This window comes from Penicillium diatomitis (assembly GCF_028827545.1).
Source record: "Penicillium diatomitis strain IBT 30728 chromosome Unknown utg000002l_segment0_segment0, whole genome shotgun sequence".
Classification (NCBI taxonomy): Eukaryota; Fungi; Ascomycota; class Eurotiomycetes; order Eurotiales; family Aspergillaceae; genus Penicillium; species Penicillium diatomitis.
In genome coordinates, this window is record NW_026623174.1 from 3,257,270 (window position 1) to 3,277,203 (window position 19,934).

General features: G+C 50.8%; 9 protein-coding genes across 9 annotated transcripts; 3 read left to right on the plus strand and 6 right to left on the minus strand.

The window, feature by feature from the left end:
• Nucleotides 1-125: 125 nt before the first annotated feature.
• N7539_002223 (uncharacterized protein) lies at nucleotides 126-796 on the minus strand (the record flags this gene model as incomplete). Its single annotated transcript, XM_056931826.1, has 2 exons — nucleotides 126-266; nucleotides 470-796. The coding sequence occupies 2 exons, from the start codon at nucleotides 794-796 to the stop codon at nucleotides 126-128; spliced, it is 468 nt and encodes a 155-aa protein (XP_056793857.1).
• Nucleotides 797-1,117: 321 nt separating this feature from the next.
• Nucleotides 1,118-2,080, plus strand: N7539_002224 (Short chain dehydrogenase atnD; the record flags this gene model as incomplete). The annotated part of the gene is made up of 1 exon (XM_056931827.1): nucleotides 1,118-2,080. The coding sequence occupies one exon, from the start codon at nucleotides 1,118-1,120 to the stop codon at nucleotides 2,078-2,080; it is 963 nt and encodes a 320-aa protein (XP_056793858.1).
• A 1,338-nt stretch (nucleotides 2,081-3,418) lies between these two features.
• Nucleotides 3,419-4,354, minus strand: N7539_002225 (uncharacterized protein; the record flags this gene model as incomplete). Its single annotated transcript, XM_056931828.1, has 2 exons — nucleotides 3,419-3,962; nucleotides 4,050-4,354. The coding sequence occupies 2 exons, from the start codon at nucleotides 4,352-4,354 to the stop codon at nucleotides 3,419-3,421; spliced, it is 849 nt and encodes a 282-aa protein (XP_056793859.1).
• A 4,179-nt stretch (nucleotides 4,355-8,533) lies between these two features.
• N7539_002226 (uncharacterized protein) lies at nucleotides 8,534-9,163 on the minus strand (the record flags this gene model as incomplete). The annotated part of the gene is made up of 1 exon (XM_056931829.1): nucleotides 8,534-9,163. One exon carries the CDS (start codon nucleotides 9,161-9,163, stop codon nucleotides 8,534-8,536), a length of 630 nt encoding a protein of 209 aa, XP_056793860.1.
• A 1,655-nt stretch (nucleotides 9,164-10,818) lies between these two features.
• Nucleotides 10,819-11,986, plus strand: N7539_002227 (enoyl-CoA hydratase/isomerase family protein; the record flags this gene model as incomplete). The annotated part of the gene is made up of 4 exons (XM_056931830.1): nucleotides 10,819-11,141; nucleotides 11,207-11,317; nucleotides 11,389-11,745; nucleotides 11,833-11,986. 4 exons carry the CDS (start codon nucleotides 10,819-10,821, stop codon nucleotides 11,984-11,986), a joined length of 945 nt encoding a protein of 314 aa, XP_056793861.1.
• Nucleotides 11,987-12,338: 352 nt separating this feature from the next.
• On the minus strand, nucleotides 12,339-13,142 carry N7539_002228 (presequence translocated-associated motor subunit PAM17; the record flags this gene model as incomplete). Its single annotated transcript, XM_056931831.1, has 2 exons — nucleotides 12,339-12,515; nucleotides 12,600-13,142. 2 exons carry the CDS (start codon nucleotides 13,140-13,142, stop codon nucleotides 12,339-12,341), a joined length of 720 nt encoding a protein of 239 aa, XP_056793862.1.
• A 1,367-nt stretch (nucleotides 13,143-14,509) lies between these two features.
• N7539_002229 (androgen-induced gene 1 family protein) lies at nucleotides 14,510-15,650 on the minus strand (the record flags this gene model as incomplete). Its single annotated transcript, XM_056931832.1, has 7 exons — nucleotides 14,510-14,696; nucleotides 14,752-14,911; nucleotides 14,999-15,050; nucleotides 15,115-15,307; nucleotides 15,364-15,387; nucleotides 15,464-15,501; nucleotides 15,573-15,650. 7 exons carry the CDS (start codon nucleotides 15,648-15,650, stop codon nucleotides 14,510-14,512), a joined length of 732 nt encoding a protein of 243 aa, XP_056793863.1.
• A 524-nt stretch (nucleotides 15,651-16,174) lies between these two features.
• N7539_002230 (uncharacterized protein) lies at nucleotides 16,175-16,408 on the minus strand (the record flags this gene model as incomplete). The annotated part of the gene is made up of 1 exon (XM_056931833.1): nucleotides 16,175-16,408. One exon carries the CDS (start codon nucleotides 16,406-16,408, stop codon nucleotides 16,175-16,177), a length of 234 nt encoding a protein of 77 aa, XP_056793864.1.
• Nucleotides 16,409-16,518: 110 nt separating this feature from the next.
• Nucleotides 16,519-19,165, plus strand: N7539_002231 (fungal specific transcription factor domain-containing protein; the record flags this gene model as incomplete). The annotated part of the gene is made up of 4 exons (XM_056931834.1): nucleotides 16,519-16,580; nucleotides 16,722-17,897; nucleotides 18,110-19,016; nucleotides 19,079-19,165. 4 exons carry the CDS (start codon nucleotides 16,519-16,521, stop codon nucleotides 19,163-19,165), a joined length of 2,232 nt encoding a protein of 743 aa, XP_056793865.1.
• Nucleotides 19,166-19,934: the final 769 nt, after the last annotated feature.

The following is a 19,934-nucleotide window of genomic DNA, read 5'->3' on the forward strand; positions in this document are numbered from 1 at the left end:
AGCAACAGTTCCATGCCAGAAACGGGCCTACTCGTTGGAGTGTAGATTTTTCCGATTGGTGATTCTGATGTATCGTTGACACTCAGGATGACGGCCTCATTTCGCTGGCTGACTAGACCGGAGTGTCAATCCCGTGTTATGGTGACGTCATCGTTCAAGCGTTCATGGGCACCTTTCGCGTGGGGTCGTTCGTCCTCTTCCACCTGCGTAAACCGCTCGCTGTCAGGACGCGACCGAAAGACCGAGGCACCGTCTTGGATGGCAATCTCCGGCAGTCATTATCGTGAAGCAAGGGAACTTGCAGTCAGATGTAAAAGAAGGCCGGGGCTTTTTTGTCCGATAGCTGTACCGATCGTATCCGATCATCATTCATAGGACGATTAGGATCTAAGACTGGCGGGAGTCCAGACTACTAGCGCTTATTATTGTCTAAATGTGTAGTCGGCAAGCTAGATGCAATATCGCGTACCCGGCCTAAATGCACGGAGCACGTTAGTTTTCGTCCGGCCACGACTTGATAGTCCAGCCAGGCTTCTGGAGGAAGAACTGGTGCCAAATGCCGCTCACCGTCGGTTTCTTTGGAAGACCGATATGTGCGATTGGCCCGATCGCAGTATCGGCCGATGGCGATGAACGAGAGACCCTTGCTCCAGATTTCGAGAGTGGTCAATGTTAACCCCCTCAGCAATGAGTGGATGATGGCTGCGTTTCCAAAAACCGACGTCGAGGGAAGCTCAAAGTCAGTCTGGTCGAGTGTCACGAGTGCGAGTGGAGATAAACCCGTCGGCCGTGCCATCGGACTTAAGCAGCGGAATAAACCACGACCCCAGCCTGCGCCAAACTCGGGAATGTATAACCGAGCATCGCCGACGAAGATTGTGGGACGTATAAGTATGTAGCCAGGTCTCGCATGGGAGAATAGAGGAAGAGCACTCTTAACACAAGCACATTCCCTGTATCAGCCAAATCAGAGGCTGGGGACAACATACCTCCATAAGTTCCTACCCAGTGCCCACACGCTCTGAATTGTCGTCGTCATTGTCAGCCTTCTGTACTTTCTCTCAAAGTTTCAGACATCACGCTCAAACTCGATTCAAAGCACTTCCAATCTCACACAATGGCCTTCCTGTACTCTCAGCTCTTCGTGCGACCGCCTTATCCCACTCAGTCGTTTGAAGGTCAAACAGTGCTGGTGACGGGCTCCAACGTGGGTCTCGGCTTCGAAGCTGCTCGTCATATCGCCCGTCTGGGCGCGGCCCGAGTCATTCTCGGGGTCCGCAACGTTTCCGCCGGAGAAAAGGCCAAGGAGCAGATCGAGGCTTCCACGGGCCGGTCGGGAGTCTGTGAGGTCTGGGAGGTGGATTTGGCCTCCAACAAGTCCACGATTGCCTTTGGCGATCGCATCAATCAGCTTCCGCGACTCGATGCTGCTATTCTGAACGCGGCCGTGGCGACGGAACAATTCGACCTGGTAGAGGATTACGAGCGAACCATCACCATCAACGTAATCAATACGCTGCTGATGGGCCTCATGATCCTGCCCCGGCTGAAGGCCACTGGCAAGGAGTTCCCCACAACCCAGCCACGCTTGGAGTTCGTGGTGAGCGAAGTGCACGCGTGGGTAAACTTCACCGAGTGGAAGGAGAGCGACACGCCGATGAAGGTCGTCTCCGATCCCACCAAGGCGAAGATGACCGAACGATATATGCTGTCCAAGTTGCTCGAAGTGTTGCTGGTGCAAGAAGTCGCCAGTCGGACTCGGGCTTCGGATGTGGTCATCACCATGGTGAACCCGGGCCTGTGTCACTCAGCGCTCAATCGTGAACGAAACTGGCAGTTGGCGATGTTGAAAACGGTCCTGGCTCGCACTACCGAGATTGGATCTCGCACACTGGTCGCGGGTATCTCAACAGGTGTTGAGGGTCATGGCTCCTACATGTGTGATTCCCAGGTCTGCAATACTGCGCTGTCTCCATTTGTGCGCAGCGATGAGGGAAGAGCGGCTCGTCTCACGTTGTGGAAGGAACTCACGATGATTCTGGAGCAAGTGCGACCTGGTATCCTTGACAACCTCCAGTGAAGGTCTCGAAGGTACGGTGGTGACCTGTTGTTGGCAGGGCAAAAAGCACGATGGTGGAAAGCGGAGTGTGAAGTTAAGGCGTCCAGGACGGACATGGTGTCCTATGCACAGTCTACTCGGTATTTCTACTTCCCTTTGAAATAAGGATCTCGCATGTACAGCAATTGGTAATCAAATACCTAATGGTTGACTTTCAACCTACTAATGACTACTCAGCACTCAGATTACTGGTGGAACTACCTACCTATCTACCTGCCGTCTATTGCCTACTTACTGTATAAACTCGATGTCTGTCAGAAATAATGATTGACCTTGCATGAGACTGGATAAAAGCCATGAAACCCAACTACCTAAAAAAGTAGGCATGTCCAATGTAAGTCAATGCTGCTCCAGAGGACAAGGGAAAGACAGGGCGGGGCGCTCATCATGACTTGGAACTGAATGGTAGATCCAGATCAGCTACTCGCAATGATATCACGGCGGCATTTGTAGACATACGATGGACCATGATATGGCATAAGCATGTACTTCGCAATGCACAGATTTATATAATATCTAAATTTTACGACATTTAATGAATTCATGCTATCACTGTCACCGAGACTGTACACAAGCATGAAGGCTGCTCTCAAAGTCTTTTCTGCTCGCAGTTCATTTGTCCTGGGTCTTTCTGATCAGGTTTTTGTCTACCATATAGTACAAAGGGCAGTATCGATGCCATAATTGGCCACCTTCGAGCCAGCGTCTCAGCAAAGGCGAGACACAAGAAACTAGCACCAGAGGACAAGAGTCTCAGGTTTTCTTGGTATGGACTTTGAAGGGAACATCCTGATTAGACGTTGCCGAGAGAGAAGCCTCTGCATCAATCTCTCTTCATCCCTTTGCCATTTCCCGTCCTCTTCGCGGGTAGTTCTTTTTCGAAACCCCAAGAACAGCTCAGCTTGCTTCATGACAGTCGATCAACATTTGGATTCAGTCAAGAGACACTGGAAGATATTGGTGTGCTCCGGTCTTGCTTCGAACCTGTCCCAAGTAACCGAGCCTCCATGTCCTGGACTCAGAGGATAGAGTTAATGCCGACGCGCAAGTAGGCGGAATTGCAGTCGAAGGTCTCGACGGTCAAAACAGAGACTTTTTATCATGCGACCGGTGGCCCATGATCAGTCCGAGTTCGTCCAATGTTCCATAGTCTTGCACGCGGGAATAGGTACTTCTGACTGTGTATCGCGATACATGCAAACCCATGAGACCAGTTGGGTACGGCGAGGTGTTGAGAGATGCAGGGAATTCGATGCACCACAGAAGGGTCTAAATTTTCAGTGGCAGTACCAGACCCCTTCATCGGTTGTACGTCCAGGACTGAGCAGAATTGGGGATGAACGCGCCCTGCAAGTCTCGGAAATCATGCATGTCCTGTTCCCTCTGGGCGTGATCAGCTTGACCCGCTCCAATGGTGAATCCAGCGCTGGTATCCACGGGTAGCCAGTTGAGGGTACGACGTGTGGTGCCATCGGGCATCTCCAACGTGGCAGAGCTGTCTTCTTCCTCCCATTGAGAAAGGGCCGGTTGAGCAGACAGGTACGACAGCTCCGGGAGTGCTCCGTGACTTGAAGACAAATCGAGAGACCGGGACTGCTGCGTATCTTCGCCGTCTCGGTCGGCTTCCCATGAACCCATGGACGCATTGCTTGTATCGGGTGTGCCGCAGGGGTCGGAAAGTGGGGAGCCAGGGACGCCGGTGAAAGGTCTCGTTGTTGGTGCGGTGGGAGTCATGAAGAGGGCTCGTTGAGTAGCCATGAGCGAATTCCAGCGCTGACGCTCAACGTCGGGCGCAGAGCTTCCGTTGTATACTCTTTGATTCCACAATGAGTTGGAACCACCACTGGCGTGAGAAAGTCAGAGTCTGATCCATGACCGATCATAAGGGTAATGATCTCGATGACTGACGGACGAGAGTTGCAAAACGTACCTTGGGTCCTCAAGATCATTCCATTTACCCCCGGAGGAGTGGATGGTCAGGCCCGCATCCACCCAGGACTGTGGGTAACGCTGTGGTTCACTGGTCTTCGGGTATTCCGGTTGTGCAGTCCAGGCCATTGGAGGGTCTATCCATTCCTGGGGATTCTCGACAAAGGCTGAAGTGTAGTCTTGCGACGTTGTCATGAAGCCCGGATACAATTCGTGGTCGACCATCATGGGTTCATGCAATTTTTCGATATCCTGCCGTTGAAAGTCGGTTATGCACCAAGGTTCGAGCTCATACACTGATGCCATGATCAAGGCAACGAGCTAACAAGTCACCGTGAGTGATAGGGAGGGCTCTGAATTCGCTGAACGACAACGTATATTGGGTCTGTAGTTGATCAAGAGGCTTTGTGGTTCTTCAAGGTCAATTAACTTCTTAGGGTGGAGAAGCAATGTCTTTCTTCAGTATTGTAGATGGATGTGGTAAGTGTTAGGTTTGAGATTGTGTGGTCCAGGAAAAAGCAAATCTGGTTCTTTTTTCTTCTCTGCAGAAATCAACGACTCTTTCAAGTTGCATGACAGTTCCGAGCCTTATATTAAGTAGAAAAACAAGGGTGTCAGGTCGGCTCCCCCCAGATTCCGGTCCAGGATCCAAAAACTGAAGTGACGGGGGATCACCCACGGATCTGGACTAGTGTCAAAAGAGGAAATTGCGGAGAAACCCTTTTTGCAAGCGACCCCAGAGTTCAGAGAACAACGGGGAACTTTTTCAAGTTCGAACGCGAACAAAGGCTCGAGACCGTTGGCAGCAAAAGGCCCATCACGGTCGCGCAGAGTGTCACGCATGAGGGCGGGCGACATGTGCAATCATGTGGATGCGACCTGCCCTGGGGAAACTCTACTGCCACCAATGAGCCATGTTTGACTCAATTCGCGAGGAAGGCTTCACTGCCTGATTCGTAAATTAACCGAGTCGGTTTTGGCGTTTGGCACGATGGCCTCGTTCTGGCGGAGACGTGGAGGGCATCTGGCAATGTTCGGTTGGTGACTCGCTGTTGACTTCCAAAGCTTTCCCCGGATTACGAGCAACGGATCGAACCGAACCCGACATTTGGCAGTGGACGCACCAATCGGGGCATTCCTAGCCAGAATGTGCTCGGCAATGAGGATACTCAATTAACCGAGTTTGCTCCTTTTCCCCGCAAACCCCCAAAAGCAGACTAAACAATCAAAGGCGGAATGCCCAAAACAGGACCGACAAACAGGAACAGGTTACCATCAGGACCATCTCATGACCACACCCAGCACGACCCTAGTTGAGTGGACCATCTGTCGCTCCAGCAGCCAACGAGGGGGGACCATACCGATCCAAATCTCACCATATGGGGGCAGCAGTACATCACCTGCGACGGTGTTGCGGGGAAGGAACAGCCGTTGATCAGCGCTCCCATGTTACGGAAATGGTCAATGAGCCGTGGAAGCCATGGACGTTTCGAAGAAGGCTGGGAGTCTACTCCATGGCTTGTCCAAATGATGAGAAGAAAGGACCTTAACTCGGTACTACTGGAGGCAAACCAGACAAGCCGAACGATTTTGAGATCATGCACGGATGAGCCTTGAAGATCATCCCCTGTGTCTGGTTTCCTTTGTCTAGTTGATTGCCAAAGATCTCAATCGTAAGCACACTAATGACCAATCCCATGACCAGGGATATATGGCTGGTTTGCCCCCTTCAATCCACTCGATCTCTCATATACACAGAGACGAGCAAGGACGATTTCCGAGCCGACCCTTGTCCATAACACAATCCTTGTCCTTCATACCCCGTTCTATTCCCAAAGACCATGGGCCCAGCTGGGTCCAGTCTCACTCGCGAAGAGGCGCTCGGGGCCTGTCGATCAGATCTTGAGGCCGCAACCATGGGGATCACTCTACAGTCTACGCGCGCCACGAGGTCGTACCGTAATACTATCGCCCCGGGCGGGACTGCAACTGGCATTAGGCGAGTCAATGCCGAACGCCACGGTATAGTCATTGCTGGGACACGAGCCCGAGACCCCACGCCCTTTTCGGCCGTGAATAAGTGTGTGAGAGGCTGAGAGCAGGAGGAAACTGCGGCCTCAGCCCTTTCTGCGCCCTCCTCGTTCCCCCTATGAGGTACCATGCCCGCTACTGACGACTGATTATTGGTAATGACCGATCGATCACGGAGGCCAAGCATGCTTCTTTTTTCGAGTCGGCCCCTGGCCCTTTTTCTTCTTCATCATAAGCTTTTCGTGGAATTTCCCATGAATCCCTCAGCAGTTTCAGGTCAAAGCCATGTCTTCATTTCTCTTTTTTTATGACAAACGGTTCGCCAGTCTCAGTGAAGGATCTCTGCTTCACGCTCGAAGGAATCTGATGTCTCGTGCGACGAGCGGAGTACTTCCGGGCGAGCCCAAGTACCTTAATCTCGTCCTCTTTTCACTAGACTCACAATGAGAGTCTCGACTTTTGCATCGGCTGGGCAACACGGTCAGGTAATCTCACTTGATGAAATCAGGACTCAGGACTCAGGACTGAGTGGGTCCTCTACTCCGGTTGGGATGTTCGTATTCCCGAAGAAAGGGCGCCCCCAGTCACGAAAGGTGACAACAGATGATGGAGCGACCGCTTCGAGGAGATTGGACCAAGTGTCAAGCCACTTTGACATCAATACAGCATCGTGATTAATGTAGCAGGGGAAAGATCTTTCTACATCTTTGAAGTGGCGAGCACACATCTTGGAATGCTCGAATTGGACAAGTCCAATGCGGAGGTGGCCAAATATGTTCTCGTGATCACCCTCTAACAGAGCTCTCCGGGGAGCGCAGCGAGTCGATCATTCTCTTCCTGGCACAGACGTGGCTGATGATGCGCATTCGAGGAGCCGTTTTTGAGGCGGCGAAGACGCGCCTTCACTTCAAATAGACGTGGTCGGAGTTTACCACCGAGGTCCTGACGAACCCACTTTCGGACCTTGTGCTAGAATTACTCAGGTCAGGTCGAAGCACGGTAAAACACTGTAGATGGATCATTGCGACAGGCAAAACAGACGTGGTGGTTCTCAAATGCGCTTAAACACGTGGGTTTCCATCGAACAATCGGTGGATGATGGGCTTGCAAGTCCACAAGATCCCAGACTCCCAGTTGTTCTCTATTGACATCTTCCACGTCTCTGCGCACATGAAATCCATCGAGCCAGCCCTGCGCACAACATTGCTGAAGTAAGAACGGAGCAAAAGCCCGCAACTTGCCTCTTCCTCAAGTCCGGTAGCCCGCAGTCGATGACTGCCCAAGGAGCTTCTTTCTGGGGTATCAGATCACCTACTGCACCCCGGATCCCTGCAGAATCTTTGCATCATTCGGCACCTGCAGGAAATCAGAGCGGCAGGTCGACTCTTTTGCGGGGGAAAGACTTGTAGGACGAGTCAGATCCTTGATGATTGGCTTGGGATAGATAGGTCCACTATCCGCGCACAAAGAGCTGCCTACTATCAGATGGCGCAAGACTAGCGTCAAGTCAGCATTGCTAAAAGGTTCTATTCAAGGCAGGAAGACGGGAGCACACTCAGCACAGTAGCGGACTAAACACGGGCGGTAGGTAGCAGTGGGCTAAAGTTGGGTCAAAAAGAGGACGTCTTGAATGAAAGCTATAGAATTTTGCGGCCTTCATTATGAAGCACCATAGCTCAGACCCCGACTTGAAGGAGCTTCTGAGCTTCAAGACATGCGCCATCAAGGGCCGTGCCATGATCGAACATCAAGATCACCGTCGAGGACGCTATCACCCGAATGGACGTTCCCGAGGATTGTCTCACGATGACCTTCTGATGAGTAGGATGTGCATATATTATTCGACCAACTGGTTGATTCGTACCTATCCCTCAAGTGTTAAATCGGTTAGAATATGATCTGCGTTTCCTACTCGGTTTTGACCGTGATCTGCTGCAACAGGACATTTAATGGAATGCCAAACTTCCATTACGTCCACTTGACTAGCCGCCCTGGGTCTTAACCCAGCGGGACCAGCACATCAAAGTCCAGCTGAAGGAGTACATACTAACTACTACATACGGTACCCACATTCAATTTGGTATACACACGGGTCTCAAATGGTACGGTCTTGACAGAGAGAAAAGCAATGAAAATACCGATGTACCTCCGGCATTCTGGACCCTGCCTTTCACGCGTGCTTTATCATTGCCCGATATTCGCTGCGAACAGGGATCTTTTCAGAAAGAGACTGCGTTGGAGAGAGCACCAAATCAACGACTCGGAAAGATACGAAAGAGAGTTATCTGCACGTGATTCAAAGAATAAAACCCTTGGTGAACTGGGTGGTTGTTGACGCAACAAGAGTAAGGTTTGACACGTCACCGCGCTCTTAGGTACAACCTACATATCAGCGCGCATCTCCCCACTCTCCTATGCACACCCGCCCCCCTCTCTCTCTCTTTCTCCCCCCCCCTACATTTTGGCCCGCTTCTGAGCTCTCAGTTCTCTGACATGATTGTTGATAAAGTAACGACTCAGTACTTCCTCAGAGAGGAAATTAGACCCACGCTGTGTCCCAATGCACAGCTCCTTTCCGGCACCACACAGACATTCGAATGGCCGCGGACTGATGAACTCGGTCGAAGGGTAAAACCAAGTCAACTCATCTCCAACACGCAAGTCTCGATCTTGGACGACCCGCAGCTCGCCCGATACACCGTTGGGATACTCGCCACGAGAGTCAGGTGCAAAGACCTCCAGCTCCACCGTAGGAGCACAGGAGTGATTCATATACACGAGCGCAGAGTTGAACTCGGCATGGCTAGACTTGCTGGTCTGAAACGATGACCAGGTACTTTCGGGTACAGAAATCTGAGTCCTCACATAGCAGAGATGCGACCCTCGAGGTGCGTTGACCCGAGATACGGTGGATAACTGGCCCTCCGGTGTTCTTTTGTATTCCATCAGATCCTGCAGCTCGTTTTGCTCCAGAGGAAAAGCTGGCGCCGCCGGAAGGGCCATCAGAGTGGGATCAGTGAGCTTGGCCTGGCCGTGCTCTTCGGCCACTTCTGACACCGTCTGCGTAAGAGTTTGCGAGCCCATGATTGCAGGTCGAGATGAAGCAAACAAATCGCGAACTCGGGTGTCAAATGAACTTTTCGGTATATGCGCGGGCTGAGTGAGTGAAAGGCTGTGCAAGCCGAGATAAGCTGACTTCAAAGCCAGGATTTCCTCCTGATCTTATAATCGTGTCTGGTTCGTTTCATTCTAAGCTTGGGACCTTAATGAAGGCACGTCTACCCCTCTCGCACTGTCCATGCTCTGGCTTCCACGTAGCTCCTCACTGCTGCAAGAATAGAATCTCGAAATGCGGCGCAGCTGAGGGACGCATTGGGTGCAGGCCTTTTGCATTCGGAAGCATTGCGCTGCTGGTCAAGTCGAATCAACTGGCCCCGTTACACTTGCTTGCAGCTTCTGAACGAAGCTCATGCATAACTCGAGGCGATCCAAGCGCTTTCTCGAGAGATCCCCTATGGATCATGATACACACATGGAGGTCTTTTCCGCTTTCGCGACTGATCACAGCATTGGCATTGGGCGGGCATATTTCTGACCGCGGATTTTTTCAAGACGCGTGCGAATATCTCCGGGACCTGTGAGCTGCAGCAGTAGTATAAACTTGCATTCAATGACGATGGAGACTGTCGGCTTGACACGACGCGCGAATTTGACCGCTCATTACGGGTCTCGCCGTTGCAACAAGCACAATGATCCATCTAACCGTCAATGATCAACAACTTCGAGAACACGTAAGCTCTGACAGCAACCATGACAGCTTCCACCATGGCCAGGCCAAGCACTAGTATCCGTTATTGCAAGATACCCCGTGTCTGCAGGTGGTATCACTGCATCAGCCTAGATGATCAATATTTCCCTCCTGCGGCTGTGCCTAGGTTGCCCCAAGCGTGTAGATGTGAACTATCAAAAGAGAATCGCCGTGGCACATGCATGGCGTCCGCACAATGACATCAACAATCTCGGAAAACCTCGGTGACCTAGGTGAGGATAGAGGATTTCGTCTCACAGTGAAACGAATCCTCATCGCCTCGCCCCCATCAGTTTGAATTCGAATTGATCTAGAGAATTTTCATGCAATGAACACACAACTTCACACGCATCCCCCGCGATCAATTCCGTTTCCCAGTTTTTAATGGCCCTATCTTTACCTACAATCGGGAGAAGCAACCTGCTTCGTATCAGCGTTGATCGTCCCTGTCAGCTGGATTGCTCAGAACAGGTAGCACTCGAGGTTGACTTCCAGCTAATGATAGTCGTCGCTAGACGCTCTTTGAGTGGGCTGGAATCGATCCGCGAAAACGCTTATCGGTGGCAGTATGAGATGACCAGACTACTGTGTGAAAATTCCTGTGAGGATCCGAGAGGCGACATCGACTAGCTTTGGCTTCCCACTAAGTTGGTAGTCCTGTGTTGATCTCAGTATTGCGGCGCCCCCGCATTCAACACGAACCGAAGCCGAGGTCAACTGGACGGGTAGTCGTATGTCAAGAGTCTACTGCGTCTTAACCACTGTATTATTCAACGTGCAGGACTTTTATGGATATCGAGTTCACCTGAGAAAGACACAAACTATCAGTGCAAACTGCAAACACGGCTTTGAAAATTTGTGTCAACAATCTCTCACTTATCGATTCCTCTGTTGACTAACGCCCATTCTTCCCAAAGTCGCCGATTCCAAGATGATGTTTGATCCGCCCCCCGTTGAGCTTCCTAGCTCATATGGAACTGTTGCCACAACCGGTCATGTCAAAGTCTCTCATCATCCAGCTGGAGCTTCATCCGTGACTCCTGTCATCATCGTGACATTGAATCGCCCCACGAAAAACAATGCGTTCACGTCGCAAATGGTGCAAGATTTCGAAAAGCTCTACGCAATGTTCGACGTCGATGAACGTGTGAAGGTGATCGTCTTGACAGGTGCTGGCAGAACCTTTTGTGCCGGAGCAGACCTGGAACTTGGATTCAGCAGCACTCAAGAGCGTCCAGCAGAGCATCGCGATGGGTGGGTACCCTCAAGTTCTTCGTAACGTGCTTGCCATATCGAATGCGCTCACTCACACTCCATAGTGGTGGTCGGGTAGCACTAGCGATCCATCGCTGCCGCAAGCCCACGATTGCGGCAATGCAAGGGTCTGCCGTTGGAGTGGGCATGACCATGACACTCCCAGCGATTATACGGTGAGATCCTGTCTGTCTCTACTCAATTGGTCGGGTTTGAAAGGCGGACCAGCTGAAATATTACACTTCAGCGTTGCCTACGAAAAAGGCAAGTATGGCTTCGTGTTCGGTCGCCGCGGTATCGTCATGGAGTCCTGCTCTTCCTATTTTCTCCCCCGTCTTGTCGGGTTCAGCAATGCTAGCTACCTAGTGAGCATCGGCGCAGTGTTCCCACCCAGCTCCAAACACTTTGGCGACTTGTTCAATGAAGTTATCGCAGAGTCTTCTCAGGTGCTGCCTCGAGCGCTTGAGATAGCCTCCGAGATAGCAGAGAATGTCAGTCCAACATCCCAATATCTTAACCGGGCATTGATGTGGCGGAACCCGGGGACGCCAGAGGAGGCTCACTTGTTGGAATCCGCTGTGATCTGCCAAATTTTTGGAACGGCGTACGTTTTCCTTCCTTATTTTCTCCGTTTTTGTGGCCCCCATCCCATCTCAGGATTCAACGAAGCTGGAATTGATAATGAAAATAGGGACCAGAATGAAGGAGTCAGCTCCTTTTTTGAGAAGCGAAAGCCTACATTCAGTGCTAACCTGGATGACAATCCGCCGAGTAATGTGCCCTGGTGGACTGAAGTTGACACTGGAAGAAACCCCAAGGCAAAGAAGCAGCTATCCAAGCTATGAGATCTGTAAATATACACAGGACTGTTGGGTTGCCGTATTCTCCAATGGTAGTTTCAGCCAAAGTGTACGGGGATTGTGGCCTACAGAAAGCGAGCAGAGGAGTGAAAATTGGTATAAGCTCATTTCAGCTGAAATCAGTCCCCAGAATTGCCGAGACGCTAATGATATGACCATAACACCCGCATCCGGCATAGTCGAATGAAAGAACAAGAGAGACCCAAGAAAGCGATCAAATCAGTCCACAACTTGGTAATGCAGTCAGATTGAATGTAGTTGACACGACACAAACGATGAGGGAAAGGAACACGGGAGAAAGGACCGCTAAATGGAATCAGCTCAGTCAAAGACCATTTCACGCGATGAAATTTCGGCGCTTGCGGTTGTACGCGCGTTGGTCCTTCAGCCACTGGCGATAGCCCTGTACACTTCCAATTTTCTCGCCGTAGTAGTCGGGAACGGGGTTCGCAATTGAATTGGTCGAGGGATCAACACGGAAGCGTCTAATGCGATCGAAGAATTCCTTTTCTTTCTGTGGGAGAACAGCACAATTAGCTCATTCTTCTTTGCAAGGTCATCAATGCAGGACATAAAGAACATCATCAAAGTATCTTACAGTTGCCACAGAAGGCTTGTATCGGCGGTAAACCAAGCCCCAAACACCATTGCCGACGGCAGGACCCATCAACCATCCAACAGCACCGCAAGCTGCGGTTGCCAACCCGAGAACAACGAAAGGGTCGAGACCCATCACCTGAGTGCCGAGAGCTTCCAAGTCCTGAGCGGCAAGGACCTGAACACCAACAGAAGTAGAGACGAGAGATGTGATGATTGAGGATGCAAGAGAATAGCGACGGCGCGAAGCACGGAGTTTGAAGAATGAATCCCAGTCGAGCTTGGCTTCACTGTTGTTTGGCGACTTTGTGGACTGCGCACGGCGCTCAGAAGGACGGGCGACGCAGCGCGAGGAAGGTCGAACATTATGAGACTGAAAGATCTGGCTTGGGATGCTAGATGACGCCCGGACGAGAGACGAGTTGAGTCGGGTCAGTTGCGCCGATGCTCCCTGTGCGGTAATTCTGGCCACGGCATTAGGGCGAGCAAGTGTGGTCGCCATCGACAGACCGATACGGCTGGCAGAGAGGGATGGAATAGACATTTTGGCGAGATTGAGGCGTCCTATACGGTGACTTGAAATCCGTACTGAAGCGCGGGAAAAAACAAGGTTGATTGAGCTCCGAACATGACCTCAACTTCCGTGAAGCACCTCCCGCCTTCGCGGACGGGTTGACATTAGGTAAGCGAGCCTAGATCCCGTCCGTCCCGCCCGGTCGGTCACCTATGGGTGCAGCTCCCGTCGACACTGGACGACAACTACCAGACCAGGCAATACATGTATGTGGAAGATTCGCGGCTGCTGGGCTTGACATGTGATCAATATGACTGGAAGAGCTACGTCTGCATACAGGGAATAAAACCTCATAAAATAAAGGAGGATCAAAAGGAGGGGTAGGAGCTGGAGGAGATGAAAGAAGCGGTTCGAGTTGAGAAGAAAATGGAGAAGAGATATGTTTATATGCCCTAATCTGTATGTACAGCCGGGAAAGGAAAACCTCGGATTTTGCTATATTGGAAGTCCCATTGATGTTGGAACCTAACCTGTGGAATAAGGGAACTTTGGGCCGCATTCTCAAACCTTGACTTGAAGAGATTGATCACGTCCGCTTGCGATGACCAGAGAATCGCTGAGGAACAAAAACTTCCAAGTTCCTACAGTACCAGGTAGTTGTGCTGCAATTCGAGCTACTCTTGTGGTTGTTATTGTCCTCTGTATCCCCTCCAATTCCGCTTAGCCGGCGTCTACAGCGTGGACAACGCGAGGTGGGCATTCCACACGCTGTCCACTGCACTTGCAGCTCGACCGGAAGCCCGTGGTAGATGGATACTTACCTATTCTGTATGCATTCGACCTACAATCATGAGCTTTATACAAATGCCCAATGAAATGCATGGACATCCTACATGTTGACAACGGAGACAGCTATCGGGCTAGATTTCAATCATTTCAAATCTACTCCATTACTCCATAGAGTCGAGGGTGGCCCTCAAAACCATAAGCTCCAATGCGAATGCTTCGTCTATCATGAAATGCACGTATACTTACAGCAATTATCAATCAAGCAGGCAGCTTCTCTCCGCTATTAAGCTTCCCCACACCGGCCACAGTCAACATAAATACAGGCCACTGCCGTGCGCCCTGGAATTGCCCATTTTAATACAAACCAAAGAGGCCGTTCAGAATAGAAAAGAAAATCCACCGGCGGATAATTCATCACGTCGGCGACCAAAATGCCCCTGCGGTCTTGACTGCCCGAGTAGGTGCCATGCATGACATCACGAACCACACAATTCACGTAGTACTCACAATCGAGGTTGAAAATGAGCTGGGATGCTGTGTGGGAACCTGCCTCATGTCTCAAGCACGGAATCTCGTCTGTAGTTGCACCGATCGTGGACGAACGGCGTTCAAAGCCTTTCGTTCTTCCTAATGTCACCAGGTCGAGATTGCGCAGGAAAGGGAGTGCCAAATCCATTGATACGACCATAAAGCCACTTCAGAGTCACTGTGCTCATGGCCATAACGACGGCGCTCAGTGAAAATAAGCCAGCACGGCCAGTTGTGGAAAGTTGCTCGAAAATTGGGTACGGGTACCTGGCCTAGTCAGCAACCCTTCAAGTACCAGTGAGAAAACCCAGGCCAAACAAACCATCCATTGTACAAGAAACAACGCTCAATCCAGACCCAATAACCAAAGGCAATCGCACTGGAGAGGCCCAGGGATGGCAACGCAGAGATGGTCCAGGGTGGCGAGAAGAAAAGCAAATCCAGCAGCATTACAATAGAGGGGACCGCATGGAAGCCGAGATCTGTAAATACCTATCAGCTGGATACCTAATGCCTCAACCGATCCCGCGCAGCAATCGGTAAAGCGCTCAGTAATTTCTTCCACCTACCAGCATGCAATGGGATTACAGCCCAGTCAGGAACCACCAGACGCTCATCAATCTGCAAAATGCATGTCAGCTACGAGACTTCCTGACGGAGTGACGGGCCATTCCCATGCTCTTACCAAACGTAAGCCCCAGTACAGGACACTTATCAGTACCTCCATGGGAGCACTGCATATCAACAACAAATTCTTGATCAGAAACAGTCGTCGCGATAAAGTCAAATCCGCAAGCAGAGCAACCAAAAAGGTGACTGTAGAGAGAGTGAGGCCAATGACTGTCAGATACTGAAAGTGCCAGCCATATGCCTCATTTCTAATAAGAAAGAATCAGCCCGAGTTTCACTTTTTAAGTGAGCAGTCCCGACTTACGCGCGATTAGGATTCTCATGCATGCTAATTCGACGATGTCATCGTCAGCCGCACCGTCTCAAACGGAATTTGTTTGGTGTAATTGTGACACTGAACGTACTACTTGAAAGACCATATGAAGCTCGCTAAACCGCTGATCTTTCCATCACGACATCGAAATTAGACCAGTATCAAAGACATTCGACTTGAATAGAGTTGGTAAGTCTTACATGGATAAAAGCAGACAACCCCCGAGAGGGACTCGGGAGTCGCTGGAGCGGATGCTGGAAAAAATTTGAAGCACCCATCTTTTATGGAGGATGTACGAAGAGTGAAGCCACAGGATCTACAATACTCCCACGCTAGGCGCGGGAGAACATGGACGATTATTTAAGGGAGGCCCGAGGGATGGATCTCGATTAGATCGAAACTACAAGAAGCAAGGGCCAAGACTAGGTACAAGCAAGGCACCGCCATGACGCACATGACAAGGCCCGGGCAGCTGTCCGTACTCCGTAGGACTGCCCGGCCCGTGCACTTGGCTGGACACTGATCCACTGTCGGGCCAGAATGTTTTTCCGCTTGCCGGCTGATTCAGCCTCATCGTTCCGCTGCTTCCCCACACTTTCCCACGCGAGTCTCATTCGGCACGGCTTATTGTATGAGATAGACCTGGCGCTTAGTCGCATCAAATCCCTGTCCAAGTTACTACGACAGAGGCGAATCTCAATTTCAGATTGCCGTTACTCAACTGGCATCGAGTCATCAGTTCCTTGTCACGGTCAAAGAGACAGTTGGTGATCCCCGGACCAGACGCATTCTCCTTGTCTACTTAGTCCCCGCAGATAAGGACTTGGACCCCTGCCATAAGGCCTGCAGCAAGGCGGTTTATTGTGTCCACACGTTTGCGAACACCCACCCAATGTCGACGGGTCTGTCTCATCTTTGCCGGCGCATGCTTGAATACCGTTTCATCGGGGTCAGCAGATTTCATTTCAGAATTGGTGTAATCACTGATAGGCCGCTTTGACTGGGCTGAATCCAGCTCGTCTGCTTCAAACGGCATCAGGGAAGGAGTCCAACAAGATTTGTCAATGAGATATCTTGTGCTCAGCCTAACCGCATCATTGAAGTAACTTGAATCCAGCTCAGCAGCGAGACACTCGAGGCAGTGCAATGCCTCGCCCTCGACGGCCTGGAGCCCCGGAGCCTAAACGCAGAAGCCGGAATGGATGCTGGTAAGTGTGATAACGGCGTCTACTATCGACTTCGCTGGTAGCTAAAACTTCGATTAGGCCCTGTAAAGCCCGCAAAGTGAAATGGTAATACATTCACATGCCTTTTTTTTTTTAGTGACTCGTTGACCAAATTTGTTCCAGCGGTGAGGAAAAGCCGTCTTGTTTGAATTGTCAACGACAAGACGAACACTGCGATTACAGTTTCCGGCTTAATTGGAGCGGCCGCTCAAAACGTCCGTCAATTGACTCTTCGTTCGCGACTTCCAATGGACTCAGAACCCCCCTCGTAGAGTTTTCGGGGGTCGTACGATTTGATGCTGCCGACGCAGGCGATCGCTCAGCACCTGGGTTGTCAGGGAGGAGGGTGCCTCCAGATGGTTTCATCAACTTCAAGCCCGGGGATTTCGGATCTTTGGAAGACGCCTCACCAAGCAGCAACACGACACTCGGGACTTTGGACACCTCGACGCCTCAATCCTCTTCCGGCATCGGATTGTCTCCATCTCAAAGCGACGACCCGGCTAAAGCGTCATCACAAGGCCGTCCGCCTAGCACATCGGGTCTGTTTGGACTTGGGCGGCCACGTTCATCGAAACATGAAATTTGCAGTCCATCCGCTTCATCTGCTGATGAGAGGGCGGATTTCCAGTCTTTACCTGCATTTGTGTTTTCCTCCAATCCGATTTCTCAGCCAATTTCTTTCCTTCGTGACTCATCAGGTACGGGTCAGCATTCAGAACTTCTATCACATTCCAGGGAGGTCAATCGGCAGCATATTGACACAAGAGCCGCACCTCATGAGGACCATGGACTGAGTTTTCTGCTGAACGATATCGATGAGCCCACACCCACTTTACACCTCAATACTTCGTCGGGCCATGATGCGACTGCTACAGGAACTGTTGCGATACGGTCTTTGTCATTCGGCAATAGAAATCTTAGAGACCGGTTGTCTTCCACAATGACTCCGTCGGACAGAGATTCTAGACCTTCGCTTGACAAGAGCGAGGACTCAAAAAATAACGAAGAATCCATTGCCGCCCGACACAAATGGCATGCATATCTCACCAGCGTGACTGACAATTATGGTTTCGACAACGGCCGTCCAGACCGTGATTTGACCCTCAACAATGACCATGCTGCAATTGACATCAACTCTGCGATTGAGGGAGCGTCACCGGCTTCTCAGTACAGCAATTCTCTCGCTGTCAGAAAGCCCAATTATAGCGGATACTACGCCTCTCCAGTGGCCATAAACATTCCGCGTTATCTTTCTCCTCTTCCTCAATCCCTTTTGAAAAATCCGATCAACCTATTGTATTTTCATCACTTTGTTGACCACACATCGAAGATGCTTGTCCCACATGATTGCGAGAAGAATCCCTTCTTATCTGTCCTCCCATCAAGTAAGTAGCATGACCGGTGGTCCTCTGTTGTTGGATGCGCTAAAAAACCCGGTGGGCTGATCAAATTCTAGTGGCGGTTGCTGATCCAAATCTCCTGAATTTGGTCCTTGCCTATTCCGCGAGTCACCGAGCGCGTTATCTTGGGCATCCAGAACCAGCTAATCGGATCGCACATTGGGTGAGCGATGTATTTCCGACGTTGCGGGTTGCTTTGGAAGCATCGAAAGAGGACATCACGGATAGTCATTTAGCTACTGCTATTCTGCTATTATCGTTGAAGATTGTCTCTCCTGCGACGTTCGAGGTGCCAATTCCCTGGCAAAGCCATCTCAAGCTGGCTCGAGACTTGTTCATAGCCAGGAGCGATCGCCTGGCAAAGCCTGGAAATCAAATCGGCGCCTTCTTTGCACGCTGGCTGGGGTACATCGATACCATGGGTGCACTTTCTTGCCGCCAGGTAGGCCCACCATTGATGATGTATCACCATGTCCTCGCGGAAAGTTGTCGCCCGCAGAACTACGACGAACACTGCGTCGATTGCTTTACAGGATTTAGCCCCCGAACTGGATTTTTCTTGCTTCGGCTTGCTCAACTTGTTCAGCAGTGTGACAATGATCGCTTTGACGAGTTCGGAAATTTCAATCGAGACTGGCACCCCTCGGCAGATATGGTTATGGAGGCAGATGCGTTGCTTAGCGATTTCGATGACCTCGGCGAGTTGGTCCATGCTGATCCTACACATCATGTAGGGGCCGAGGCCGACGACATGATGTCTACAGAGCGAGCGTTTCGCTGTGCTGGCCTAGTTCACCTCCACCGGCGCGTGCTTGAGTCTTCGCCCGACTCATTCCCTGTGCAGGATGCTCTTCGTAGGCTTATCTCTGCCCTGGACCGCATGGGGCTCGGTACCTCCACTGAGGTCTGCTCTCTTTTACCCCTATTTACCGCTGGGTGTGAATCACGGGATTCGGCGCAGCGTATGAAAGTGCTGGACCGACTATTAGAGCTCGAAAAATCAGGACTGAAACAGGTACGTGATCAATAAATCTAACATGTTTCGATTACTCATTGGGATTACGTTCCTTCGACCAGATGCAAAATGCTCGCAGATTGATGCAACATTGTTGGGAGAAAGAGCTGTTGTGGATTGCTTTGGCAGATGGACAGTTTTTAGGATGAAATCACGGTGGGAGAGCCGTATGAGATCGAGAAATAACAGGCAGACTGTGCATCAAGCCTGATGAGTCTTCGTTACATCAATTGCGACGAACCTATATACACTATAAGGAAGAATATATGGGTAGGGTCGGCCTGGCCTCACTTATCTCTCACATCACTTCAGTCTTATCTCACGTGTGCACTGTTTCTGGCTGGTCTTCTCTTACAGTTCGTTCCGTCAAGTTGAATGCCTCGTTATATTAACTGCTCATTGATCAGCGTTCAGGAAGGGCCCAAGCAGCGCGGTATTAACAGCTCGAAGAGCGGCACGCCGGACAAGTCGAGATGCCATTATAAAGCGACCTCGAGACTCATCTTATAACTTTCCCCCTCCAAACACCCTGTTGATCATAAACGATTTGCGAAATTGAATTTGAATAAGCAGCACGCGCTAAGACGCTCCGCAACTTTAAAAGGTTCGTTGATTCCATTCCATACTTTCCTTCCTCATCGCCTCGTCGCTCAAGACTCATCCGCGGAAAATTGAAGTCTGATAAATCTGGATACGCAGCACAAGCTGACGGAGCCTGGAGGACGACAGTGTGATACGGCCATCAAAGGTGATTCAATACCTCTTCGTGATCTGCTTTCCCGACAACTCATCGCCCTTGAATTGTTGATGAAAGGTCAAAGTTCAATAGATAACATCGGCTGATCAGATCTGCGTTTAGAACCGGTCTGTCGACGCCCAACTACAGTTTTTTTTTTTTTCATGGGAATCTGATCCTGA